Here is a 24780-nt window from a genome sequence, read left to right on the forward strand (position 1 = left end):
CCCCCCTCCCAGCGCCCTGCACCCTCAGTGACTGCCGTGTGAAGTGTGCTGAGAGGAAAATGGCGCACAGCTGCAGTGCTGTGCGCTACCTTTAGAAGACTGAGGAGTCTTCTGCCGCCGATTCTGGACCTCTTCTTACTTCAGCATCTGCAAGGGGGCCGGCGGCAAGGCTCCGGTGACCATCCAGGCTGTACCTGTGATCGTCCCTCTGGAGCTGATGTCCAGTAGCCAAGAAGCCAATCCATCCTGCACGCAGGTGAGTTCACTTCTTCTCCCCTAAGTCCCTCGTTGCAGTGATCCTGTTGCCAGCAGGACTCACTGTAAAATAAAAAACCTAAGCTAAACTTTCCTAAGCAGCTCTTTAGGAGAGCCACCTAGATTGCACCCTTCTCGGCCGGGCACAAAAATCTAACTGGCTTGGAGGAGGGTCATAGGGGGAGGAGCCAGTGCACACCACCTGATCCTAAAGCTTTACTTTTTGTGCCCTGTCTCCTGCGGAGCCGCTATTCCCCATGGTCCTTTCAGGAACCCCAGCATCCACTAGGACGATAGAGAAATTTTATTTGATTCAGTTTTATCTTCAAGTGCACGGTACCGCCATGGGCACCAGGTTCGCCCCTAGCTTTGCTAATTTATATATGGGCCTCTTCGAAGAGGAATACCTCTGGGGGGGTCCATATAGGGCGAACCTGGTGCTGTATGGTCGGTACATAGATGATCTTTTTATTATTTGGGACGGGGTCTCTAGTGTTTCTGCTTTTATGTCTTATATTAATTCTAACACTTTTGGACTTAAATTTACACATTCTTGTCACCCTACACACAAATTATCTGGATATCGCCCTCTCGGTCAGGGAAGGTAGGATAGAAACTAATACCTATAGGAAGGATGTTGATTGTAATGGCTATTTGAATTATAATAGCTGTCACAGTCAGAAATGGAAAGATAATATACCAGCTGGACAATATCTAAGGATGAGGAGGAATTGTACTGAACTGAGTGGTTTCCAAGAACATGCTGCTATATTAACTAATGCCTTTTTAGATCAAGATTACCCGGTGGGATTACTGGAGAGGTCATTAGAGAAAGCGACATTTAGAGACAGGGGTTCTCTTTTGTCCAACACTAAGGATGTTAGGACTAAACCCGCTGATGTATTTGTGAATGATAAGATACTTCCATTTATAACTAAATATAATACCTGTTCTAAGGAAATTAAGAATGTGTTAACCAAGAACTTTGAAATCCTTAAACTGGATGCCACACTGTGCCCATGCCTAGGGGAGTCAATAAAAGTAGTTTTTCGGAAAGCGAAGAATGTTAAGAATTATATCTCGCCAAGTTTCTACCAAGGACAGAGAAAAGCTACGTCCCTTTCTGATAATTGGCTGACAACACTAAGAGGTTGTTATAAATGTGGTAGAAAGAATTGTTTGACCTGCCCACATGTTGTTAACAGAAGTGCATCTTTTGAGTCTTTCACTTCAGGACAGAAGTTTGAGATAGAAACAATCATTAATTGTCAACAGACATTTGTCATATATTTGATTAGCTGTACCTGTGGTAAGCAATATGTGGGAAGGACCACAAGGAGCTTGAACACAAGGTTCCTTGAACATAGAAGAAATGTAATAAAGAAAAATTACAAGCACAGCCTCTCAAAACATGTAGTATGTTGTCATGCTGGGGACGTTAATGTACTTAAGGTGCAGGGCATTGAATTTATAGCACCTACCCCAAGAGGAGGTGATAGATTTAACCGCCTGTGCACAAGAGAGGCGTTCTGGATTTTCTCGTTGGGGACCCTCACCCCAGATGGCCTCAACGAGAATATCGAATTGAATAACATTGGAGGCTGTTAGACTCCATGCATAATTTTTTGGGGGTATTGTTATCTTTTTTTCCCCTCTCCTTCCTTTTTTTCCCCTCTCCTTCCATCTTCCGTTCCAATAGACTCCGGCTCCTTTATGGTTAAAATCTCTGCAAACAGGAGAAAATTGTATACTAAAATGTACTTTAGTTTGCAGATAGTGATAATTATATTTCTGTTTTACCTTGATTCAATAATTCCCTAATTATAACTTTTTAAAAAAAGGGTGAATAATCTCTTAACATTATAACAATGGAATGATGAGATACAAATATCATTAGGTATCTATTGAATCATTGAAGAGATATTTGTAGTGGATGATGGAGGTGTGAAAACCTAATAATAAAAATTAATTAAGCTATAAATATCTGAAATATGATTCCGATAGAAAATTAGGTATATGATGCAATTGATCCTGTGGTTTTGGAGGCTGTGTAATTTATGAGCTGGTAAAGTTCCCTCTGAGCCATAAGAGCGGTTTACTTGAGAGTGAGCTTCCAACATTTATTTGACTTTCTCCTGGTCAGTTTTAGATAATTGGGTTCAATTAGGTTAAATCAAAATGATTCGTTTTGTTTAAATCGAACATATGCATATATGATTGTTGAATGATGTTTGTACCACCATAAGAAACTGTTGATACTTTTTATATATGATTTAAATGTTTTTAAACAATTATACTAAGTAAGTTCCATGTATTTATAACAGCAGAGTGTAATTTAATCAATCAGTATAATGATTGGCTTATCCCAGCATAAAAAGGGACTGGTTATACTGCTGGGATAACTCTCTGAGGAAACCTCTGGCCCCGTGGGCGGAGAAACGCGTAAGAGGGGCGTTCACTACTTGGATTCCGGTGTCCGGAGCTCTTTCACGAACGGATCCCACTACCGCACGCAGCGCAATGGAAACCTGACCGGGGATAAAGCAACAGCAGGACCGAGTGCAAAACGGTCTGCACCCCGAGGGAAGCAGAGGCGGCTGTGAGTAACCTTTCAAAAGACGTGCTGCGGCTGGGACGAAGGAGTCGTAGCATACCGCTGTGCATCCATTTACTACACAGCGCTCTCCCCCTACTGCTATCTATTAAGGAGCCTTCCAGTGACTGATACATTTTTGCTGGATACAAATAATAAGAAGGTTGCCTTGTTTAAAGCCAATTAATTATCAAGACAGCATGGTTACAATTGGACACAATTAATGCGTACCAGTGGAGATTGTACGGATCTATCTGTGTGAATAGACAATTACTAATTTGAGCTCAGGGCATGGGACTAAATAAAGAGTGCACTATATTGTTTTAATATCCGGATATTATCCTTGATTTTATTTGCTGTTTATATGTGGATTGTAATAAATGTGTGATTTAAACTGACCCTGTTCTTAGCGCTCCCTTGTTTAAATATATTTTGTGGTTTTTGGTAATTGGTGGAACAGTACCACCGGTGGGAGCAGTAGAGATTAGGTGTTTTTTAATCAATTATGGGTAATTATTAACAGATTTCTTGGTGGTATTATCATAAAGCGCTGTGTATTTTAGAAATATTTAGACTTACACTATAAATATACAGTAGAACCTCAGTCAGGAGTTACACACTTAATTCAAAGTCTGCATAGACTGAAGTTAGAATACTGCCGCCGGAATGCTGACACCAGCATCCCGAATCGGACCTCCAGCCCGGCGCCAGAATCCCGACAGGCAGAATCCCAAACGAACATCCACCACCACACCGAAGAGGTAAGCCACCCGTAGGTGGGGGAGGGGGGTGAGTATAGGCAACTCGGGGGAGAAAAGGTTAGGTTTAGGCTGCATTGGGGGTGGTTAGGTTTAGCCACTCCCTTAGGGAGGGTTAGGGTTACACTGTGGGGGGGAATAGCGTAAGGCTGATGGAAGGGGGTGTTAGGTTTAGGCACTACTGGGGAGGGTTACTGTAAGGCCGTGCGGGGAGGAGGGTTAGGTTTAAGTTATGGAAAGGGAGAATTAGGGTTAGAGGGCTGGGTGGGGGAAGGTAAGTATACTTACCTTCCCCTGTCAGGATTCTACCCATTGGGATGCCGTGGTCGGAATCCTGACTGCTGGCATCCCATTCACCGGTAAATAAGTATCAACCCGACTGAAAATGTATGCCCAGTTGCTGTCTTGCCAGGCCCACACAGGAGATAAAGAAGAGTGGGTGTGCAGTGTGCCCCAATGTATTCAGGGAACAGGATTTAACAATGACCATATGAGTGGCTAAAAAAATATGCAGTGTACTAAAACCACTGCCCAAATTTACAAAGGTGTGACCAAAATTTGGAACACTTGTTAAAGAAATAAAATAAAACAAAACCTTTAACCACTTAAATTAGATTATACCCTCTATAGAGTCAAGTCACATAAATACAACAGAATATTGCTAATGTGACTATAAGCTGTTTTGCTTATAAGAAAATGTGTCATATGTCCCAGATTTATTTATCATATGGCACAATACAGGGTAATAAAAGCCACAATATTAGGTAAGTGACAAGCAGAATAACATGTAAAGTACTATGGGGGTTATTCAGGTTTAGTAGCAAACCAAGAAAGCAAAGCAATGGGCAAAACCATGTGCAGTGCAAATGAGGTAGATGTAACATGTGCAGAGAGATTTAGATTAGGGTGGGTTATATTGTTTCTGCACATAATAAATACTGGCGGTTTTATTTTTATTCTGCAATTTAGATGTAAGGTTAAACACAACCCACCCAAATCGAATCTCTCTGCACGTTACATCTGCCACACCTGCAGTGCTACATGGTTTTGCCCAGTTGCTTGTTTTTTTGATTTGCTAACAAACCTGAATACGGCCCTATGTAAGTAAGACACTGCACCATACTGTAGGTAAAGGACATGCAGAGTTATATGCAAATAAGATGACGATTCTTAAAGGACATGCAGAGTACTATGAAAGTGACAATGGAGACTCTTAGTAAGGGACATGCAGAGTATTATGTACAGTAAGTGATATGGAGAGTCCTAGGTAAGGGACATGTAGAGTACTATGTAAGTGATATGGAGACTCTTAGGTAAGGGACATGCAGAGTACTATGTACAGTAAGTGATACGGAAGCTCGTAGGTAAGGAACATGCAGAGTACTATGTACAGTAAGTGATATGGAGAGTCCTAGGTAAGGGACATGTAGAGTACTATGTAAGTGATATGGAGACTCTTAGGTAAGGGACATGCAGAGTACTATGTACAGTAAGTGATATGGAGAGTCCTAGGTAAGGGACATGCAGAGTACTATGTGAGTAACATGGAGACTCTTAGGTAACAGACGTGCATGGTACGATGTAAGTAATACTGAGACGCTTAGGTAAGGGAACTGCAGAGTACTACGGGCCTGATTCATAGTTGTACTCAAACCCAATGCTTTGCTACTACGATTGCGGGAGGACTGTGACTGCACAGAGAGGGAGGACTGTGACTGCACAGAGAGGGAGGACTGTGAATGAGGGGCAGGGAAGGGGCGGAGCTGGGCAGAATTCCTGAAAACATGGGTGTGTTATTCCATTTCTGCCAAAGCCAGTGTTTGCGCCTCCAGAAGCAGATTTACCGGCCCTGGAAGCCTGTACTGCCCGGCCATCCTGAGTAACCTGAAGGTTAATCAGATGGCCAAAGTTCACACAAGTGATCCAATGCAGAGTCTTCAGGCGCAGCAGCAGATCACACAAGCAGGCAGGTGTTTATTTACACAAGACACAGCTACTGCGTCCATCTCTGAACCAGGCCCTATGTAAGGTGAAGATTGCTAGGTAAGTAACATGCAGTATCACAAGCAGTGTAATAAAATCAGATTACCATAAATCTCCTTGGAGGACATTCCTGGACCACACAGAAAGCCAGACAAAAGAAACAAGAGAGAAACCATATGAGTGTACAGAGAAAAGAATGACTTGTCTCTCACATACACAGATACAGGTGTATGGATAAAAGTACAAAGCAACGCAAGACACAAAACAGCTGATCACAATATAACACATGTACAGTACAAAGGCCAATGTCAAAATAAAAATAAATAAATCTATATAAAAATATACACATTGATGAAGGAGTAGGTCAGTGATGGCTAACCTTGACACTCCAGCTGTTGTTGAACTACACATTCTAGTATGCCCTGCATCAGTTTTAGTAAGCCCAAATAGCAAAACTGTAGCAGGGCATGCTGGGATGTGTAGTTCAACAACAGCTGGAGTGTCAAGGTTAGCCATCACTGGACTAGGTTAACAAAAATAAGAATGTATTTATATTAAAAGGAAAATAAAAAAAAATAAAAAAAATACCAACTTCTCAAACACCTCTCTATTGTCTAATAGTTACTTTACAGCCCCATAAACAACTTTCAGAGCTGAATGTAATAAATGGGAAGCGGTCAGGATCCCTGCAGTCGGGAAGCAGTCAGGATCCTGGCTGTCGGTACCTCGACAGTCAGAATATCAACCACATCCAGAAGAGTACACCATCCCGGCGCCGGAATCATACTGCTCCCCTGCATTAAGAAAACAGACAGCGCATCCTGACGGTAAGTACTGGGTTAGGGTTAAGCACTAGGGGACGGTTAGTGTTAAAATACTTACTGGGAACAGTCAGGATTTTGACTGTCAGAGTGCCACTGTCGGCATTCTGATGGTCAGGATAGAGACTACCGAGATATTGATACCATCCCCAAGCAAATGATGACATATCAGTGGGACAGAAATAAAATCTATAAAAATGGGCAAAAGGACCGACAGATTACCCTGATTTGTTACTCATACCTATGAACTACTGAGAATGGCAAGTGGGGAAGTTACACACTACAGAGAATGGTAAGTGAGGAATGGATATACATAGTTACACACTACAGAGAATGGTAAGTGGGGAAGAGATATACATAGTTACACACTACAGAGAATGGTAAGTGTGGAAGGGATATACATAGTTACACACTACAGAGAATGGTAAGTGTGGAAGGGATATACATAGTTACACACTACAGAGAATGGTAAGTGAGGAATGGATATACATAGTTACACACTACAGAGAATGGTAAGTGAGGAAGGGATATACATAGTTACACACTACAGAGAATGGTAAGTGGGGAAGAGATATACATAGTTACACACTACAGAGAATGGTAAGTGAGGAAGGGATATACATAGTTACACACTACAGAGAATGGTAAGTGTGGAAGGGATATACATAGTTACACACTACAGAGAATGGTAAGTGTGGAAGAGATATACATAGTTACACACTACAGAGAATGGTAAGTGAGGAATGGATATACATAGTTACACACTACAGAGAATGGTAAGTGAGGAAGGGATATACATAGTTACACACTACAGAGAATGGTAAGTGAGGAAGGGATATACATAGTTACACACTACAGAGAATGGTAAGTGGGGAAGAGATATACATAGTTACACACTACAGAGAATGGTAAGTGTGGAAGGGATATACATAGTTACACACTACAGAGAATGGTAAGTGTGGAAGGGATATACATAGTTACACACTACAGAGAATGGTAAGTGGGGAAGGGATATACATAGTTACACACTACAGAGAATGGTAAGTGAGGAAGGGATATACATAGTTACACACTACAGAGAATGGTAGGTGGGGAAGGGATATACATAGTTACACACTACAGAGAATGGCAAGTGAGGAAGGGATATACATAGTTACACACTACAGAGAATGGTAAGTGTGGAAGAGATATACATAGTTACACACTACAGAGAATGGTAAGTGGGGAAAGGATATACATAGTTACACACTACAGAGAATGGTAAGTGTGGAAGGGATATACATAGTTACACACTACAGAGAATGTTAGGTGAGGAAGGGATATACATAGCTACACACTACAGAAAATGGTAAGTGAGGAAGGGATATAATAAGAATTTACTCACCGGCAATTCTATTTCTTATAGTCCGTAGTGGATGCTGGGGACTCCGTAAGGACCATGGGGATTAGCGGCTCCGCAGGAGACTGGGCACAACTATAAAGAAAGCTTTTAGACTACTGGTGTGCACTGGCTCCTCCCACTAAGACCCTCCTCCAGACTTCAGTTAGGATACTGTGCCCGGAAGAGCTGACACAATAAGGAAGGATTTTGAATCCCGGGTAAGACTCACACCAGCCACACCAATCACACCGTATAACTCGTGATACTATACCCAGTTAACAATACCCAGTTAACTGAGCCTCTCAACAGATGGCTCAACAATAACCCTTTAGTTAAGCAATAACTATATACAAGTATTGCAGACAATCCGCACTTGAGATGGGCGCCCAGCATCCACTACGGACTACGAGAAATAGAATTACCGGTGAGTAAATTCTTATTTTCTCTAACGTCCTAAGTGGATGCTGGGGACTCCGTAAGGACCATGGGGATTATACCAAAGCTCCCAAACGGGCGGGAGAGTGCGGATGACTCTGCAGCACCGAATGAACAAACTCAAGGTCCTCCTCAGCCAGGGTGTCAAACTTGTAGAATTTAGCAAACGTGTTTGACCCCGACCAAGTAGCTGCTCGGCAAAGTTGAAGAGCAGAGACCCCTCGGGCAGCCGCCCAAGAAGAGCCCACCTTCCTCGTGGAATGGGCTTTTACTGATTTAGGATGCGGCAGTCCAGCCGCAGAATGTGCAAGCTGAATCGTACTACAGGTCCAGCGAGCAATAGTCTGCTTTGAAGCAGGTGCACCCAACTTGTTGGGCGCATACAGGATAAAGAGCGAGTCAGTCTTTCTGACTCCAGCTGTCCTGGAAACATAGATTTTTAGGGCCCTGACTACATCCAACAACTTGGAAGCCTCCAAGTCATTTGTAGCCGCAGGCACCACGATAGGTTGGTTCAGATGAAAAGCTGATACCACTTTGGGGAGAAACTGGGGACGAGTCCTTAATTCTGCCCTATCCATATGGAAAATCAGATAAGGGCTTTTACATGACAAAGCCGCCAATTCTGATACACGCCTGGCCGAAGCCAAGGCCAACAACATGACCACTTTCCACGTGAGATATTTCAAATCCACGGTATTCAGTGGCTCAAACCAATGTGACTTTAGGAAATCCAACACCACGTTGAGATCCCAAGGTGCCACTGGAGGCACAAAAGGGGGCTGAATATGCAGCACTCCCTTAACAAAAGTCTGAACTTCAGGTAGTGAAGCCAGTTCTCTCTGGAAGAAAATCGATAGAGCCGAAATCTGGACCTTAATGGAACCCAATTTAAGGCCCATAGTCACCCCTGACTGTAGGAAATGCAGGAAACGGCCCAGCTGAAATTCCTCCGTTGGGGCCTTCCTGGCCTCACACCACGCAACATATTTTCGCCATATGCGGTGATAATGGTTTGCGGTTACTTCTTTCCTAGCTTTAATCAGCGTAGGAATGACTTCCTCCGGAATGCCCTTTTCCTTCAGGATCCAGTGTTCAACCGCCATGCCGTCAAACGCAGCCGCGGTAAGTCTTGGAACAGACAGGGCCCCTGCTGCAGCAGGTCTTGTCTGAGCGGTAGAGGCCATGGGTCCTCTGACATAATTTCTTGAAGTTCCGGGTACCAAGCTCTTCTTGGCCAATCCGGAACAATGAGTATAGTTCTTACTCCTCTTCTCCTTATTATCCTCAGTACCTTTGGTATGAGAGGAAGAGGAGGGAACACATAAACCGATCGGTACACCCACGGTGTTACTAGAGCGTCCACAGCTATCGCCTGCGGGTCTCTCGACCTGGCGCAATATTTTTTTAGCTTTTTGTTTAGGCGGGACGCCATCATGTCCACCTGTGGCTTTTTCCACCGGTTTACAATCATTTGAAAGACTTCTGGATGAAGTCCCCACTCTCCCGGGTGGAGGTCGTGCCTGCTGAGGAAGTCTGCTTCCCAGTTGTCCACTCCCGGAATGAACACTGCTGACAGTGCTAACACGTGATTTTCCGCCCATCGGAGAATCCTTGTGGCTTCTGCCATTGCCGTCCTGCTTCTGGTGCAGCCCTGTCGATTTACATGGGCGACCGCCGTGATGTTGTCTGACTGGATCAGTACCGGCTGGTTTTGAAGCAGGGGTTTTGCCTGACTTAGGGCATTGTAAATGGCCCTCAGTTCCAGAATATTTATGTGCAGGGAAGTCTCCTGACTTGACCATAGTCCTTGGAAGTTTCTTCCCTGTGTGACTGCTCCCCAGCCTCGAAGGCTGGCATCCGTGGTCACCAGGACCCAGTCCTGTATGCCGAATCTGCGGCCCTCTTGAAGATGAGCACTCTGCAGCCACCACAGCAGAGACACCCTTGTCCTCGGAGACAGGGTTATCAGACGATGCATCTTCAGATGCGATCCGGACCACTTGTCCAACAGGTCCCACTGAAAGGTTCTTGCATGAAACCTGCCGAATGGAATCGCTTCGTAGGAAGCTACCATTTTTCCCAGGATCCGCGTGCAGTGATGCACCGACACATGTTTTGGCTTTAGGAGGCCTCTGACTAGAGATGACAGCTCCTTGGCTTTCTCCTCCGGGAGAAACACTTTTCTCTGTTCTGTGTCCAGAACCATCCCTAGGAACAGCAGACGTGTCGTAGGGACCAGCTGTGACTTTGGAATGTGTAGAATCCAGCCGTGCTGTTGTAGCACTTCCCGAGATAGTGCTACCCCTACCAACAACTGCTCTCTGGACCTCGCCTTTATCAGGAGATCGTCCAAGTACGGGATAATTAAAACTCCCTTCTTTCGAAGGAGTATCATCATTTCGGCCATTACCTTGGTAAAGACCCTCGGAGCCGTGGATAGACCGAACGGCAACGTCTGGAATTGGTAATGACAATCTTGTACCACAAATCTGAGGTACTCCTGGTGAGGATGGTAAATGGGGACATGTAGGTAAGCATCCTTGATGTCCAGTGATACCATGTAATCCCCCTCGTCCAGGCTTGCAATAACCGCCCTGAGCGATTCCATCTTAAACTTGAATTTTTTTATATATGTGTTCAAGGATTTCAAATTTAAAATGGGTCTCACCGAACCGTCCGGTTTCGGTACCACAAACATTGTGGAATAGTAACCCCTTCCTTGTTGAAGTAGGGGCACCTTTACTATCACTTGTTGTGAATACAGCTTGTGAATTGCCTGTAACACTGCCTCCCTGCCTGAGGGAGTGGTTGGCAAGGCAGATTTGAGGAAACGGCGAGGGGGAGACGTCTCGAATTCCAGCTTGTACCCTGAGATACTACTTGAAGGATCCAGGGATCCACCCGTGAGCGAGCCCACTGATTGCTGAAGTTTTTGAGACGGGCCCCCACCGTACCTGGCTCCGCCTGTGAAGCCCCAGCGTCATGCTGTGGACTTAGAGGAAGCGGGGGAGGACTTTTGCTCCTGGGAACTGGCTGTATGCTGCAGCTTCTTTCCCCTACCTCTGCCTCTGGGCAGAAAGGACGCACCTTTAACCCGCTTGCCCCTATTGGGCCGAAAGGACTGTACCTGATAATACGGTGCTTTCTTTGGTTGTGAGGGAACATGGGGTAAAAATGTAGACTTCCCAGCTGTTGCTGTGGAAATGAGGTCCGAGAGACCATCCCCGAACAACTCCTCACCCTTATAAGGCAGAACTTCCATGTGTCGTTTGGAATCTGCATCTCCTGTCCACTGCCGAGTCCATAACCCTCTCCTGGCAGAAATGGACATTGCACTAATTTTGGATGCCAGCCGGCAAATATCCCTCTGTGCATCCCTCATGTATAAAAGTGCGTCTTTTATATGCTCTACGTTTAGCAATATAGTGTCCCTGTCTAGGGTATCTATATTTTCTGACATGGAATCTGACCACGCAGCAGCAGCACTGCACATCCAGGCTGAAGCAATAGCCGGTCTCAGTATAACACCTGTGTGTGTATATATAGATTTCAGGATAGCCTCCTGCTTTCTATCAGCAGATTCCTTCAGGGCGGCCGTATCCGGAGACGGTAGTGCCACCTTCTTTGACAAGCGCGTGAGCGCTTTATCCACCCTAGGGGATGTTTCCCAGCGTGACCTATCCTCTGGCGGGAAAGGGTACGCCATTAGTAACCTCTTAGAAATTACCAGCTTTTTATCAGGGGAAGCCCACGCTTCTTCACACACTTCATTTAACTCTTCAGATGGAGGAAAAGCTACTGGTAGTTTTTTCTCTCCAAACATTATACCCTTTTTTGTGGTACCGGGGGTAACATCAGAAATGTGCAACACATTTTTCATTGCCTCAATCATGTAACGTGTGGCCCTACTGGAAGTTACATTAGTCTCATCATCGTCGACACTGGAGTCAGTATCCGTGTCGACATCTGTGTCAGCCATCTGAGGTAGCAGGCGTTTTAGAGCCCCTGATGGCTTTTGAGACGCCTGGGCAGGCACAGGCTGAGAAGCCGGCTGTCCCACAATAGGTATGCCGTCAAACCTTTTATGCAAGGAGTCGACACTGTCGCGTAAGTCCTTCCACAGCACCATCCACTCAGGAGTCGACCCCACAGGGGGTGACATCACGTTTACAGGCATTTGCTCCGCCTCCACATTAGCCTCCTCATCAAACATGTCGGCACAGCCGTACCGACACACCGCAAACACACAGGGAATGCTCTGACAGAGGACAGGACCCCACAAAGCCCTTTGGGGAGACAGAGAGAGAGTATGCCAGCACACACCAGAGCGCTATATAACACAGGGATCCCACTATCAATGAGTGTTTTCCCTTATAGCTGCTTTTTTATATATATCATATATATATATTATCTATACTGCGCCTAAATTTAGTGCCCCCCCCTCTCTTTTTTACCCTTCTGTAGTGTTCAGACTGCAGGGGAGAGCCAGGGAGCTTCCTTCCAGCGGAACTGTGAGGGAAAAATGGCGCCAGTGTGCTGAGGGAGAAGCCCCGCCCCCTTTTCGGCGGACTTTCTCCCGCTTTTTCTGGAATACTGGCAGGGGTAATTTTACATCTATATAGCCTCTAGGACTATATATGATGTATATTTGCCAGCCAAGGTGTCATATATTGCCCTCAGGGCGCCTCCCCCCCAGCGCCCTGCACCCATCAGTGACCAGAGTGTGAGGTGTACATGAGGAGCAATGGCGCACAGCTGCAGTGCTGTGCGCTACCTTGGTGAAGACCGAAGTCTTATGCCGCCGATTTTCCGGACCTCTTCGTTGCTTCTGGCTCTGTAAGGGGGACGGCGGCGCGGCTCCGGGAACGAACACCAAGGTCGGGTCCTGCGGTCGATCCCTATGGAGCTAATAGTGTCCAGTAGCCTAAGAAGCCCAAACTACCACCTGTTTGGTAGGTTCGCTTCTTCTCCCCTTAGTCCCTCGATGCAGTGAGTCTGTTGCCAGCAGATCTCACTGTAAAATAAAAAACCTAAATATACTTTCTTTCTAGGTGCTCAGGAGAGCCCCTAGAGTGCATCCAGCTCAGCCAGGCACAAGAATCTAACTGAAGTCTGGAGGAGGGTCTTAGTGGGAGGAGCCAGTGCACACCAGTAGTCTAAAAGCTTTCTTTATAGTTGTGCCCAGTCTCCTGCGGAGCCGCTAATCCCCATGGTCCTTACGGAGTCCCCAGCATCCACTTAGGACGTTAGAGAAACATAGTTACACACTACAGAGAATGGTAAGTGAGGAAGGGATATACATAGTTACACACTACAGAGAATGATAAGTGTGGAAGGGATATACATAGTTACACACTACAGAGAATGGTAAGTGGGGAAAGGATATACATAGTTACACACTACAGAGAATGGTAGGTGAGGAAGGGATATACATAGTTACACACTACAGAGAATGGTAAGTGAGGAAGAGATATACATAGTTACACACTACAGAGAATGGTAAGTGTGGAATGGATATACATAGTTACACACTACAGAGAATGGTAGGTGAGGAAGGGATATACATAGCTACACACTACAGAGAATGGTAAGTGGGGAAGGGATATGCATAGTTACACACTACAGAGAATGGCAAGTGTGGAATGGATATACATAGCTACATACTACAGAGAATGGTAAGTGGGGAAGGGATATGCATAGTTACACACTACAGAGAATGGTAAGTGTGGAATGGATATACATAGCTACACACTACAGAGAATGGTAAGTGAGGAAGGGATACACATAGTTACACACTACAGAGAATGGTAAGTGAGGAAGGGATATGCATAGTTACACACTACAGAGAATGGTAAGTGGGCAAGGGATATACATAATTACACACTACAGAGAATGGTAGGTGGGGAAGGGATATACATAGTTACACACTACAGAGAATGGTAAGTGAGGAAGGGATACACATAGTTACACACTACAGAGAATGTTAAGTGGGGAAGGGATATGCATAGTTACACACTACAGAGAATGGTAAGTGTGGAATGGATATACATAGCTATACACTACAGATAATGGTAAGTGGGGAAGAGATATACATAGTTACACACTACAGAGAATGGTAGGTGGGGAAGGGATATACATAGTTACACACTACAGAGAATGGTAAGTGAGGAAGGGATATACATAGTTACACACTACAGAGAATGGTAAGTGAGGAAGGGATATACATAGTTACACACTACAGAGAATGGTAGGTGGGGAAGGGATATACATAGTTACACACTACAGAGAATGGTAGGTGGGGAAGGGATATACATAGCTACACACTACAGAGAATGGTAAGTGAGGAAGGGATATACATAGTTACACACTACAGAGAATGGTAAGTGGGGAAGGGATATACATAGTTACACACTACATAGAATGCTAAGTGAGGAAGGGATACACATAGTTACACACTACAGAGAATGCTAAGTGAGGAAGGGATACACATAGTTACACACTACAGAGAATGGTAAGTGAGGAAGGGATATACATAGTTGCACACTACAGAGAATGGTAAGTGAGGAAGGGATATACATAGTTACACACTACAGAGAATGGTAGGTGGGGAAGGGATATACATAGTTACACACTACAGAGAATGGTAGGTGGGGAAGCGATATACATAGTTGCACACTACAGAGAATGGTAAGTGAGGGATGGATATACATAGTTACACACTACAGAGAATGGTAAGTGTGGAAGGGATATACATAGTTACACACTACAGAGAATGGTAAGTGTGGAAGGGATATATATAGTTACACACTACAGAGAATGGTAAGTGGGGAAGGGATATACATAGTTACACACTACATAGAATGCTAAGTGAGGAAGGGATACACATAGTTACACACTACAGAGAATGCTAAGTGAGGAAGGGATACACATAGTTACACACTACAGAGAATGGTAAGTGAGGAAGGGATATACATAGTTGCACACTACAGAGAATGGTAAGTGAGGAAGGGATATACATAGTTACACACTACAGAGAATGGTAGGTGGGGAAGGGATATACATAGTTACACACTACAGAGAATGGTAGGTGGGGAAGCGATATACATAGTTGCACACTACAGAGAATGGTAAGTGAGGGATGGATATACATAGTTACACACTACAGAGAATGGTAAGTGTGGAAGGGATATACATAGTTACACACTACAGAGAATGGTAAGTGTGGAAGGGATATATATAGTTACACACTACAGAGAATGGTAAGTGTGGAATGGATATACATAGCTACACACTACAGAGAATGGTAAGTGTGGAAGGGATATACATAGTTACACACTACAGAGAATGGTAAGTGGGGAAAGGATATACATAGTTACACACTACAGAGAATGGTAAGTGTGGAAGGGATATACATAGTTACACACTACAGAGAATGGTAAGTGTGGAATGGAGATACATAGCTACACACTACAGAGAATGGTAAGTGAGGAAGGGATATACATAGTTACCTACTACAGAGAATGGTAAGTGAGGAAGGGATACACATAGTTACACACTACAGAGAATGGTAAGTGAGGAAGGGATATACATAGCTACACACTACAGAGAATGGTAGGTGGGGAAGGGATATACATAGTTACACACTACAGAGAATGGTAGGTGGGGAAGGGATATACATAGTTACACACTACAGAGAATGGTAAGTGAGGAAGGGATATACATAGTTACACACTACAGAGAATGGTAAGTGAGGAAGGGATATACATAGTTACACACTACAGAGAATGGTAAGTGGGGAAGGGATATACATAGCTACACACTACAGAGAATGGTAGGTGGGGAAGGTATATACATAGTTACACACTACAGAGAACGGTAGGTGGGGAAGGAATATACATAGCTACACACTACAGAGAATGGTAAGTGATGAAGGGATATACATAGTTACATACTACAGAGAATGGTAAGTGAGGAAGGGATATACATAGTTGCACACTACAGAGAATGGTAAGTGAGGAAGGGATATACATAGTTACACACTACAGAGAATGGTAGGTGAGGAAGGGATATACATAGTTACACACTACAGAGAATGGTAGTGGGGAAAGGATATACATAGTTACACACTACAGAGAATGGTAAGTGAGGAAGGGATATACATAGCTACACACTACAGAGAATGGTAAGTGTGGAAGGGATATACATAGTTACACACTACAGAGAATGGTAGGTGGGGAAGCGATATACATAGTTGCACACTACAGAGAATGGTAAGTGAGGGATGGATATACATAGCTACACACTACAGAGAATGGTAAGTGAGGAAGGGATATACATAGTTACACACTACAGAGAATGGTAAGTGTGGAAGGGATATACATAGTTACACACTACAGAGAATGGTAAGTGTGGAAGGGATATACATAGTTACACACTACAGAGAATGGTAGGTGGGGAAGGGATATACATCGTTACACACTACAGAGAATGGTAAGTGGGGAAGGGATATACATAGTTACACACTACAGAGAATGGTAAGTGGGGAAGGGATATACATAGCTACACACTACAGAGAATGGTAAGTGGGGAAGGGATATGCATAGTTACACACTACAGAGAATGGTAAGTGAGGAATGGATATACATAGCTACACACTACAGAGAATGGTAAGTGTGGACGGGATATACATAGTTACACACTACAGAGAATGGTAAGTGGGGAAAGGATATACATAGTTACACACTACAGAGAATGGTAAGTGTGGAAGGGATATACATAGTTACACACTACAGAGAATGGTAAGTGTGGAATGGAGATACATAGCTACACACTACAGAGAATGGTAAGTGAAAAAGGGATATACATAGTTACCTACTACAGAGAATGGTAAGTGAGGAAGGGATACACATAGTTACACACTACAGAGAATGGTAAGTGAGGAAGGGATATACATAGTTACCTACTACAGAGAATGGTAGGTGGGGAAGGGATATACATAGTTACACACTACAGAGAATGGTAAGTGAGGAAGGGATATACATAGTTACACACTACAGAGAATGGTAAGTGAGGAAGGGATATACATAGTTACACACTACAGAGAATGGTAAGTGAGGAAGGGATACACATAGTTACACACTACAGAGAATGGTAAGTGAGGAAGGGATACACATAGTTACACACTACAGAGAATGTTAAGTGGGGAAGGGATATGCATAGTTACACACTACAGAGAATGGTAAGTGTGGAATGGATATACATAGCTATACACTACAGAGAATGGTAAGTGGGGAAGAGATATACATAGTTACACACTACAGAGTGGTAGGTGGGGAAGGGATATACATAGTTACACACTACAGAGAATGGTAAGTGAGGAAGGGATATACATAGTTACACACTACAGAGAATGCTAAGTGAGGAAGGGATACACATAGTTACACACTACAGAGAATGGTAAGTGAGGAAGGGATATACATAGTTACACACTACAGAGAATGGTAGGTGGGGAAGGGATAAACATAGTTACACACTACAGAGAATGGTAAGTGAGGAAGGGATATACATAGTTACATACTACAGAGAATGGTAAGTGGGGAAGGGATATACATAATTACACACTACAGAGAATGGTAGGTGGGGAAGGGATATACATAGTTACACACTACAGAGAATGGTAAGTGAGGAAGGGATATACATAGTTACCTACTACAGAGAATGGTAGGTGGGGAAGGGATATACATAGTTACACACTACAGAGAATGGTAAGTGAGGAAGGGATATACATAGTTACACACTACAGAGAATGGTAAGTGAGGAAGGGATACACATAGTTACACACTACAGAGAATGGTAAGTGAGGAAGGGATATACATAGTTACACACTACAGAGAATGGTAGGTGGGGAAGGGATATACATAGTTACACACTACAGAGAATGGTAAGTGAGGAAGGGATATACATAGTTACATACTACAGAGAATGGTAAGTGGGGAAGGGATATACATAGCTACACACTACAGGGAATGGTAAGTGAGGAAGGGATATACATAGCTACACACTACAGAGAATGGTAAGTGGGGAAGGGATATACATAGTTACACTACAGAGAATGGTAGGTGGGGAAGGGATATACATAGTTACACACTACAGAGAATGGTAAGTGGGGAAGGGATATACATAATTACACACTACAGAGAATGGTAGGTGGGGAAGGGATATACATAGTTACACACTACAGAGAATGGTAAGTGAGGAAGGGATACACATAGTTACACACTACAGAGAATGTTAAGTGGGGAAGGGATATGCATAGTTACACACTACAGAGAATGGTAAGTGTGGAATGGATATACATAGCTATACACTACAGAGAATGGTAAGTGGGGAAGAGATATACATAGTTACACACTACAGAGTGGTAGGTGGGGAAGGGATATACATAGTTACACACTACAGAGAATGGTAAGTGAGGAAGGGATATACATAGTTACACACTACAGAGAATGCTAAGTGAGGAAGGGATACACATAGTTACACACTACAGAGAATGGTAAGTGAGGAAGGGATATACATAGCTACACACTACAGAGAATGTTAAGTGTGGAAGGGATATACATAGTTACACACTACAGAGAATGGTAGGTGGGGAAGGAATATACATAGTTACACACTACAGAGAATGGTAAGTGAGGAAGGGATATACATAGTTACACACTACAGAGAATGGTAAGTGAGGAAGGGATATACATAGTTACACACTACAGAGAATGGTAAGTGGGGAAGGGATATACATAGCTACACACTACAGAGAATGTTAAGTGGGGAAGGGATATACATAGCTACACACTACAGAGAATGGTAGGTGGGGAAGGTATATACATAGTTACACACTACAGAGAATGGTAGGTGGGGAAGGAATATACATAGCTACACACTACAGAGAATGGTAAGTGAGGAAGGGATATATATAGTTACACACTACAGAGAATGGTAAGTGAGGAAGGGATATACATAGTTGCACACTACAGAGAATGGTAAGTGAGGAAGGGATATACATAGTTACACACTACAGAGAATGGTAGGTGAGGAAGGGATATACATAGTTACACACTACAGAGAATGGTAAGTGGGAAAAGGATATACATAGTTACACACTACAGAGAATGGTAGGTGAGGAAGGGATATACATAGTTACACACTACAGAGAATGGTAAGTGGGAAAAGGATATACATCGTTACACACTACAGAGAATGGTAAGTGAGGAAGGGATATACATAGTTACACACTACAGAGAATGGTAAGTGGGGAAGGGATATACATAGCTACACACTACAGAGAATGGTAGGTGGGGAAGGTATATACATAGTTACACACTACAGAGAATGGTAGGTGGGGAAGGAATATACATAGCTACACACTACAGAGAATGGTAAGTGAGGAAGGGATATATATAGTTACACACTACAGAGAATGGTAAGTGAGGAAGGGATATACATAGTTGCACACTACAGAGAATGGTAAGTGAGGAAGGGATATACATAGTTACACACTACAGAGAATGGTAGGTGAGGAAGGGATATACATAGTTACACACTACAGAGAATGGTAAGTGGGAAAAGGATATACATAGTTACACACTACAGAGAATGGTAGGTGAGGAAGGGATATACATAGTTACACACTACAGAGAATGGTAAGTGGGAAAAGGATATACATCGTTACACACTACAGAGAATGGTAAGTGAGGAAGGGATATACATAGTTACACACTACAGAGAATGGTAAGTGGGGAAGGGATATACATAGCTACACACTACAGAGAATGTTAAGTGGGGAAGGGATATACATAGCTACACACTACAGAGAATGGTAGGTGGGGAAGGTATATACATAGTTACACACTACAGAGAATGGTAGGTGGGGAAGGAATATACATAGCTACACACTACAGAGAATGGTAAGTGAGGAAGGGATATACATAGTTACACACTACAGAGAATGGTAGGTGGGGAAGCGATATACATAGTTGCACACTACAGAGAATGGTAAGTGAGGGATGGATATACATAGTTACACACTACAGAGAATGGTAAGTGTGGAAGGGATATACATAGTTACACACTACAGAGAATGATAAGTGAGGAATGGATATACATAGCTACACACTACAGAGAATGGTAGGTGGGGAAGGGATATACATAGTTACACACTACAGAGAATGGTAAGTGGGGAAGGGATATACATAATTACACACTACAGAGAATGGTAAGTGAGGAAGGGATATACATAGTTACACACTACAGAGAATGGTAAGTGAGGAAGGGATATACATAGTTACACACTACAGAGAATGGTAGGTGAGGAAGGGATATACATAGTTACACACTACAGAGAATGGTAGGTGGGGAAGGAATATACATAGCTACACACTACAGAGAATGGTAAGTGAGGAAGGGATATACATAGTTACACACTACAGAGAATGGTAAGTGAGGAAGGGATATACATAGTTACACACTACAGAGAATGGTAGGTGAGGAAGGGATATACATAGTTACACACTACAGAGAATGGTAAGTGGGGAAAGGATATACATAGTTACACACTACAGAGAATGGTAAGTGAGGAAGGGATATACATAGCTACACACTACAGAGAATGGTAAGTGAGGAAGGGATATACATAGCTACACACTACAGAGAATGGTAAGTGTGGAAGGGATATACATAGTTACACACTACAGAGAATGGTAGGTGGGGAAGCGATATACATAGTTGCACACTACAGAGAATGGTAAGTGAGGGATGGATATACATAGTTGCACACTACAGAGAATGGTAAGTGTGGAAGGGATATACATAGTTACACACTACAGAGAATGATAAGTGAGGAATGGATATACATAGCTACACACTACAGAGAATGGTAAGTGAGGAAGGGATATACATAGTTACACACTACAGAGAATGGTAAGTGTGGAAGGGATATACATAGTTACACACTACAGAGAATGGTAAGTGTGGAAGGGATATACATAGCTACACACTACAGAGAATGGTAAGTGAGGAAGGGATATAATAAGATTTTACTTACCGGTAAATCTATTTCTCGTAGTCCGTAGAGGATGCTGGGGACTCCGTAAGGACCTGGGGATAGACGGGCTCCGCAGGAGACATGGGCACTTTAAGAAAGAATTTAGTTCCTGGTGTGCACTGGCTCCTCCCTCTATGCCCCTCCTCCAGACCTCAGTTAGAGAAACTGTGCCCAGAGGAGATGGACAGTACAAGGAAAGGATTTTGTTAATCCAAGGGCAAGATTCATACCAGCCACACCAATCACACCGTATAACAGGGGTGGGGAACCTTTTTTCTACCGAGGGCCATTTGGATATTTATAAAATCCTTCGTGGGCCATACAAAAATTCTCAACTTAAAAAATTATCCTGCCCCCCAGTAGGTCTGCCCCTTAGAGGTACTGTGTGTGCGCGCCGGAGAGGCGCGCACGCGCCCAAAAAATGGGTGTGGCCAGTTAAAATGGGACGTGATACACATATGCCCCCAATAGTGCGGTGCCAGATCCACAATTGCCCCCACAGTGCCAGGTATACAAATGCCCCCACAGTGCCAGGTATACAAATGCCCACCACAGTGCCAGGTATACAAATGGCCCTCACAGTGCCAGGTATACAAATGCCCCCCCACAGTGCCAGGTATACAGATGCCCCCACAGTGCCAGGTATACAAATGCTACCCACAGTGCCAGGTATACAAATGCCCCCCACAGTGCCAGTTATACAGATGCCCCCACAGTGCCAGTTATACAGATGCCCCCACAGTGCCAGGTATACAAATGCCCCCACAGTGCCAGGTATACAGATGCCCTCCCCCCTCCCCTCCGTGCTGCTTACCGTGGGACACGGAGGAGAGCGCGGCTGTCGGGTGGGAGCGGCGGCGTGTAGTACTTCAAACCAGCCGCCGGTTCGAGAGCCAATCAGAGCTCGCGGATCGGCAGCCGGTCCGCAAGCTCTGATTGGCTCACGGACCGGCGGCTGGTCTGAAGTACTACACGCCGCCGCTCCCACCCGACAGCCGCGCTCTCCTCCCTGTTCTGACAGTTGAGACACGCTGCCGCCGGACTGAGCGGCAGCGTGTCTCACTGACACAAGCTGGTGGGCCGGACCAAACGGCTTTGCGGGCCTTATACGGCTCGCGGGCCGGAGGTTACCCACCCCTGCCGTATAACTTGTGATAACTACCCAGTTAACAGTATGAAAACAACATATCATCAGTGCAAGACCGATGCAACTATAACGTAACCCTTATTGAAGCAATAACTATAGATAAGTATTGCAGAAGAAGTCCGCACTTGGGACGGGCGCCCAGCATCCTCTACGGACTACGAGAAATAGATTTACCGGTAAGTAAAATCTTATTTTCTTTAACGTCCTAGAGGATGCTGGGGACTCCGTAAGGACCATGGGGATTATACCAAAGCTCCCAAACGGGCGGGAGAGTGCGGATGACTCTGCAGCACCGATTGAGCAAACATGAGGTCCTCCTCAGCCAGGGTATCTAACCTATAGAATTTTGCATAAGTGTTTGAACCCGACCAAGTAGCAGCTCGACACAGCTGTAGTGCAGCGACCCCCCGGGCAGCCGCCCAAGAAGAGCCCACCTTCCTAGTGGAATGGGCCTTGACCGATTTTCGTAACGGCAAACCAGCCGTAGAATGCGCTTGCTGAATCGTGTTACAAATCCAGCGAGCAATAGTTTGCTTTGAAGCAGGGGCACCAATCTTGTTGGATGTATACAGGACAAACAGCGCTTCAGTTTTCCTGACTCTAGCCGTTCTGGCCACGTAAATTTTCAAAGCCCTGACCAAATCAAGTAACTCGGAATCCTCCAAGTCACGTGTAGCCACAGGCACCACAATAGGTTGGTTCATATGAAAAGATGATACCACTTTCGGCAGAAATTGCGAACGGGTCCGCAATTCTGCTCTATCCATATGGAAAACCAGATAGGGGCTTATATGTGACAAAGCCGCTAATTCTGACACACGACTAGCCGAAGCCAAGGCTAGTAACATGACCACCTTCCACGTGAGATATTTTAACTCCGCCGTTTTAAGTGGTTCAAACCAGTGTGACTTTAGGAAACTTAACACCACGTTAAGATCCCAAGGTGCCACCGGAGGCACAAAAGGAGGCTGAATACGCAGCACTCCTTTTACAAATGTCTGAACTTCTGGTAGAGAAGCCAACTCTTTTTAAAAGAAAATGGATAGGGCCGAAATCTAAACCTTAATGGAGCCTAAGTTTTAGGCCCAAATTCACTCCAGTTTGAAGGAAGTGAAGGAAAAGGCCCAGATGTAATTCTTCCGTAGGAGCATTCCTGGCCTCACACCAAGAAACAAATTTTCGCCATATACGGTGATAATGTTAAGATGTCACTTTCTTCCTAGCATTTATCAGCGTAGGAATGACCTCATCCGGAATGCCTTTTTCCGCTAGGATCCGGCGTTCAACCGCCATGCCGTCAAACGCAGCCGCGGTAAGTCTTGGAACAGACATGGGCCCTGTTGCAACAGGTCCTGCCTTAGAGGAAGAGGCCACGGATTTTTTGTAAGCATTTCCTGCAGATCCGGATACCAGATCCTTCGTGGCCAATCTGGAACAATGAGGATTGTTCTCACTCCTCCTTTTTCTTATTATTCTCAACCCTTGGGTATGAGAGGAAGAGGAGGAAATACATAGACTGACTGGAACACCCACGGTGTCACTAGGGAGTCTACCGCTACTGCCTGAGGGTCTCTTGACCAGGCTCAATAACTCTGCAGCTTTTTGTTGAGGCGGGACGCCATCCTGTCTATCTGTGGCAGTCCCCACCGAACTGCAATCTGTGCGAAGACTTCCTGATGAAGTCTCCACTCTCCAGGATGTATGTCTGGTGAGGAAGTCTGCTTCCCAGTTGTTCACTTCCGGAATGAACACTGTTGACAGTGCTCTTACATGATTCTCCGCCCAGCGAAGAATTCTGGTGGCTTTCGCCATCGCCACTCTGCTCCTTGTGCCGCCTTGGCGGTTCACATGAGCTACTGCGGTGACGTTGTCTGACTGGATCAGAACCGGTTGGTCGCGAAGAAAGGTCTCCGCTTGACGTAGGGCGTTGTATATGGCCCTTAGTTCCAATATGTTGATGTGAAGACAAGTCTCTTGACTTGATGGAAATAACTTCCCTGTGTGATTGCTCCCCAGCCTCGGAGGCTCGCGTCCGTGGTCACCAGGATCTAGTCCTGAATGCCGAATCTGCGGCCCTCTAGAAGGTGAGCACTCTGCAGCCACCACAGGAGAGATACCCTGGCCCTGGGGGATACGGTGATCAACTGATGAATCTGTAGATGTGACCCGGACCACTTGTCCAGTAGGTCCCATTGGAAAGTCCTCGCATGGAACCTGCTGAAGGGAATGTTTTTCCCAGGACTCGAGTGCAGTGATGCACTGACACCTGTCTTGGTTTCAATAGGTCCCTGACTAGAGTCATGAGTTC

General features: G+C 44.5%; 1 protein-coding gene across 3 annotated transcripts in view; it reads right to left on the reverse strand.

Annotated features, from left to right (window-relative positions):
- The window catches only part of UGGT1 (UDP-glucose glycoprotein glucosyltransferase 1), a 381222-nt gene that overhangs the window by 87590 nt on the left and 268852 nt on the right, over positions 1–24780 (reverse strand). For all 3 annotated transcript variants that reach the window (XM_063915521.1, XM_063915522.1, XM_063915523.1), the window contains exon 21: positions 5696–5719. In XM_063915521.1, the coding sequence (XP_063771591.1) occupies positions 5696–5719 (24 nt within the window). The remainder of the gene's footprint in view (positions 1–5695; positions 5720–24780) is intronic.

Source organism: Pseudophryne corroboree, chromosome 4, assembly GCF_028390025.1.
Source record: "Pseudophryne corroboree isolate aPseCor3 chromosome 4, aPseCor3.hap2, whole genome shotgun sequence".
NCBI classification, from domain to species: Eukaryota; Metazoa; Chordata; class Amphibia; order Anura; family Myobatrachidae; genus Pseudophryne; species Pseudophryne corroboree.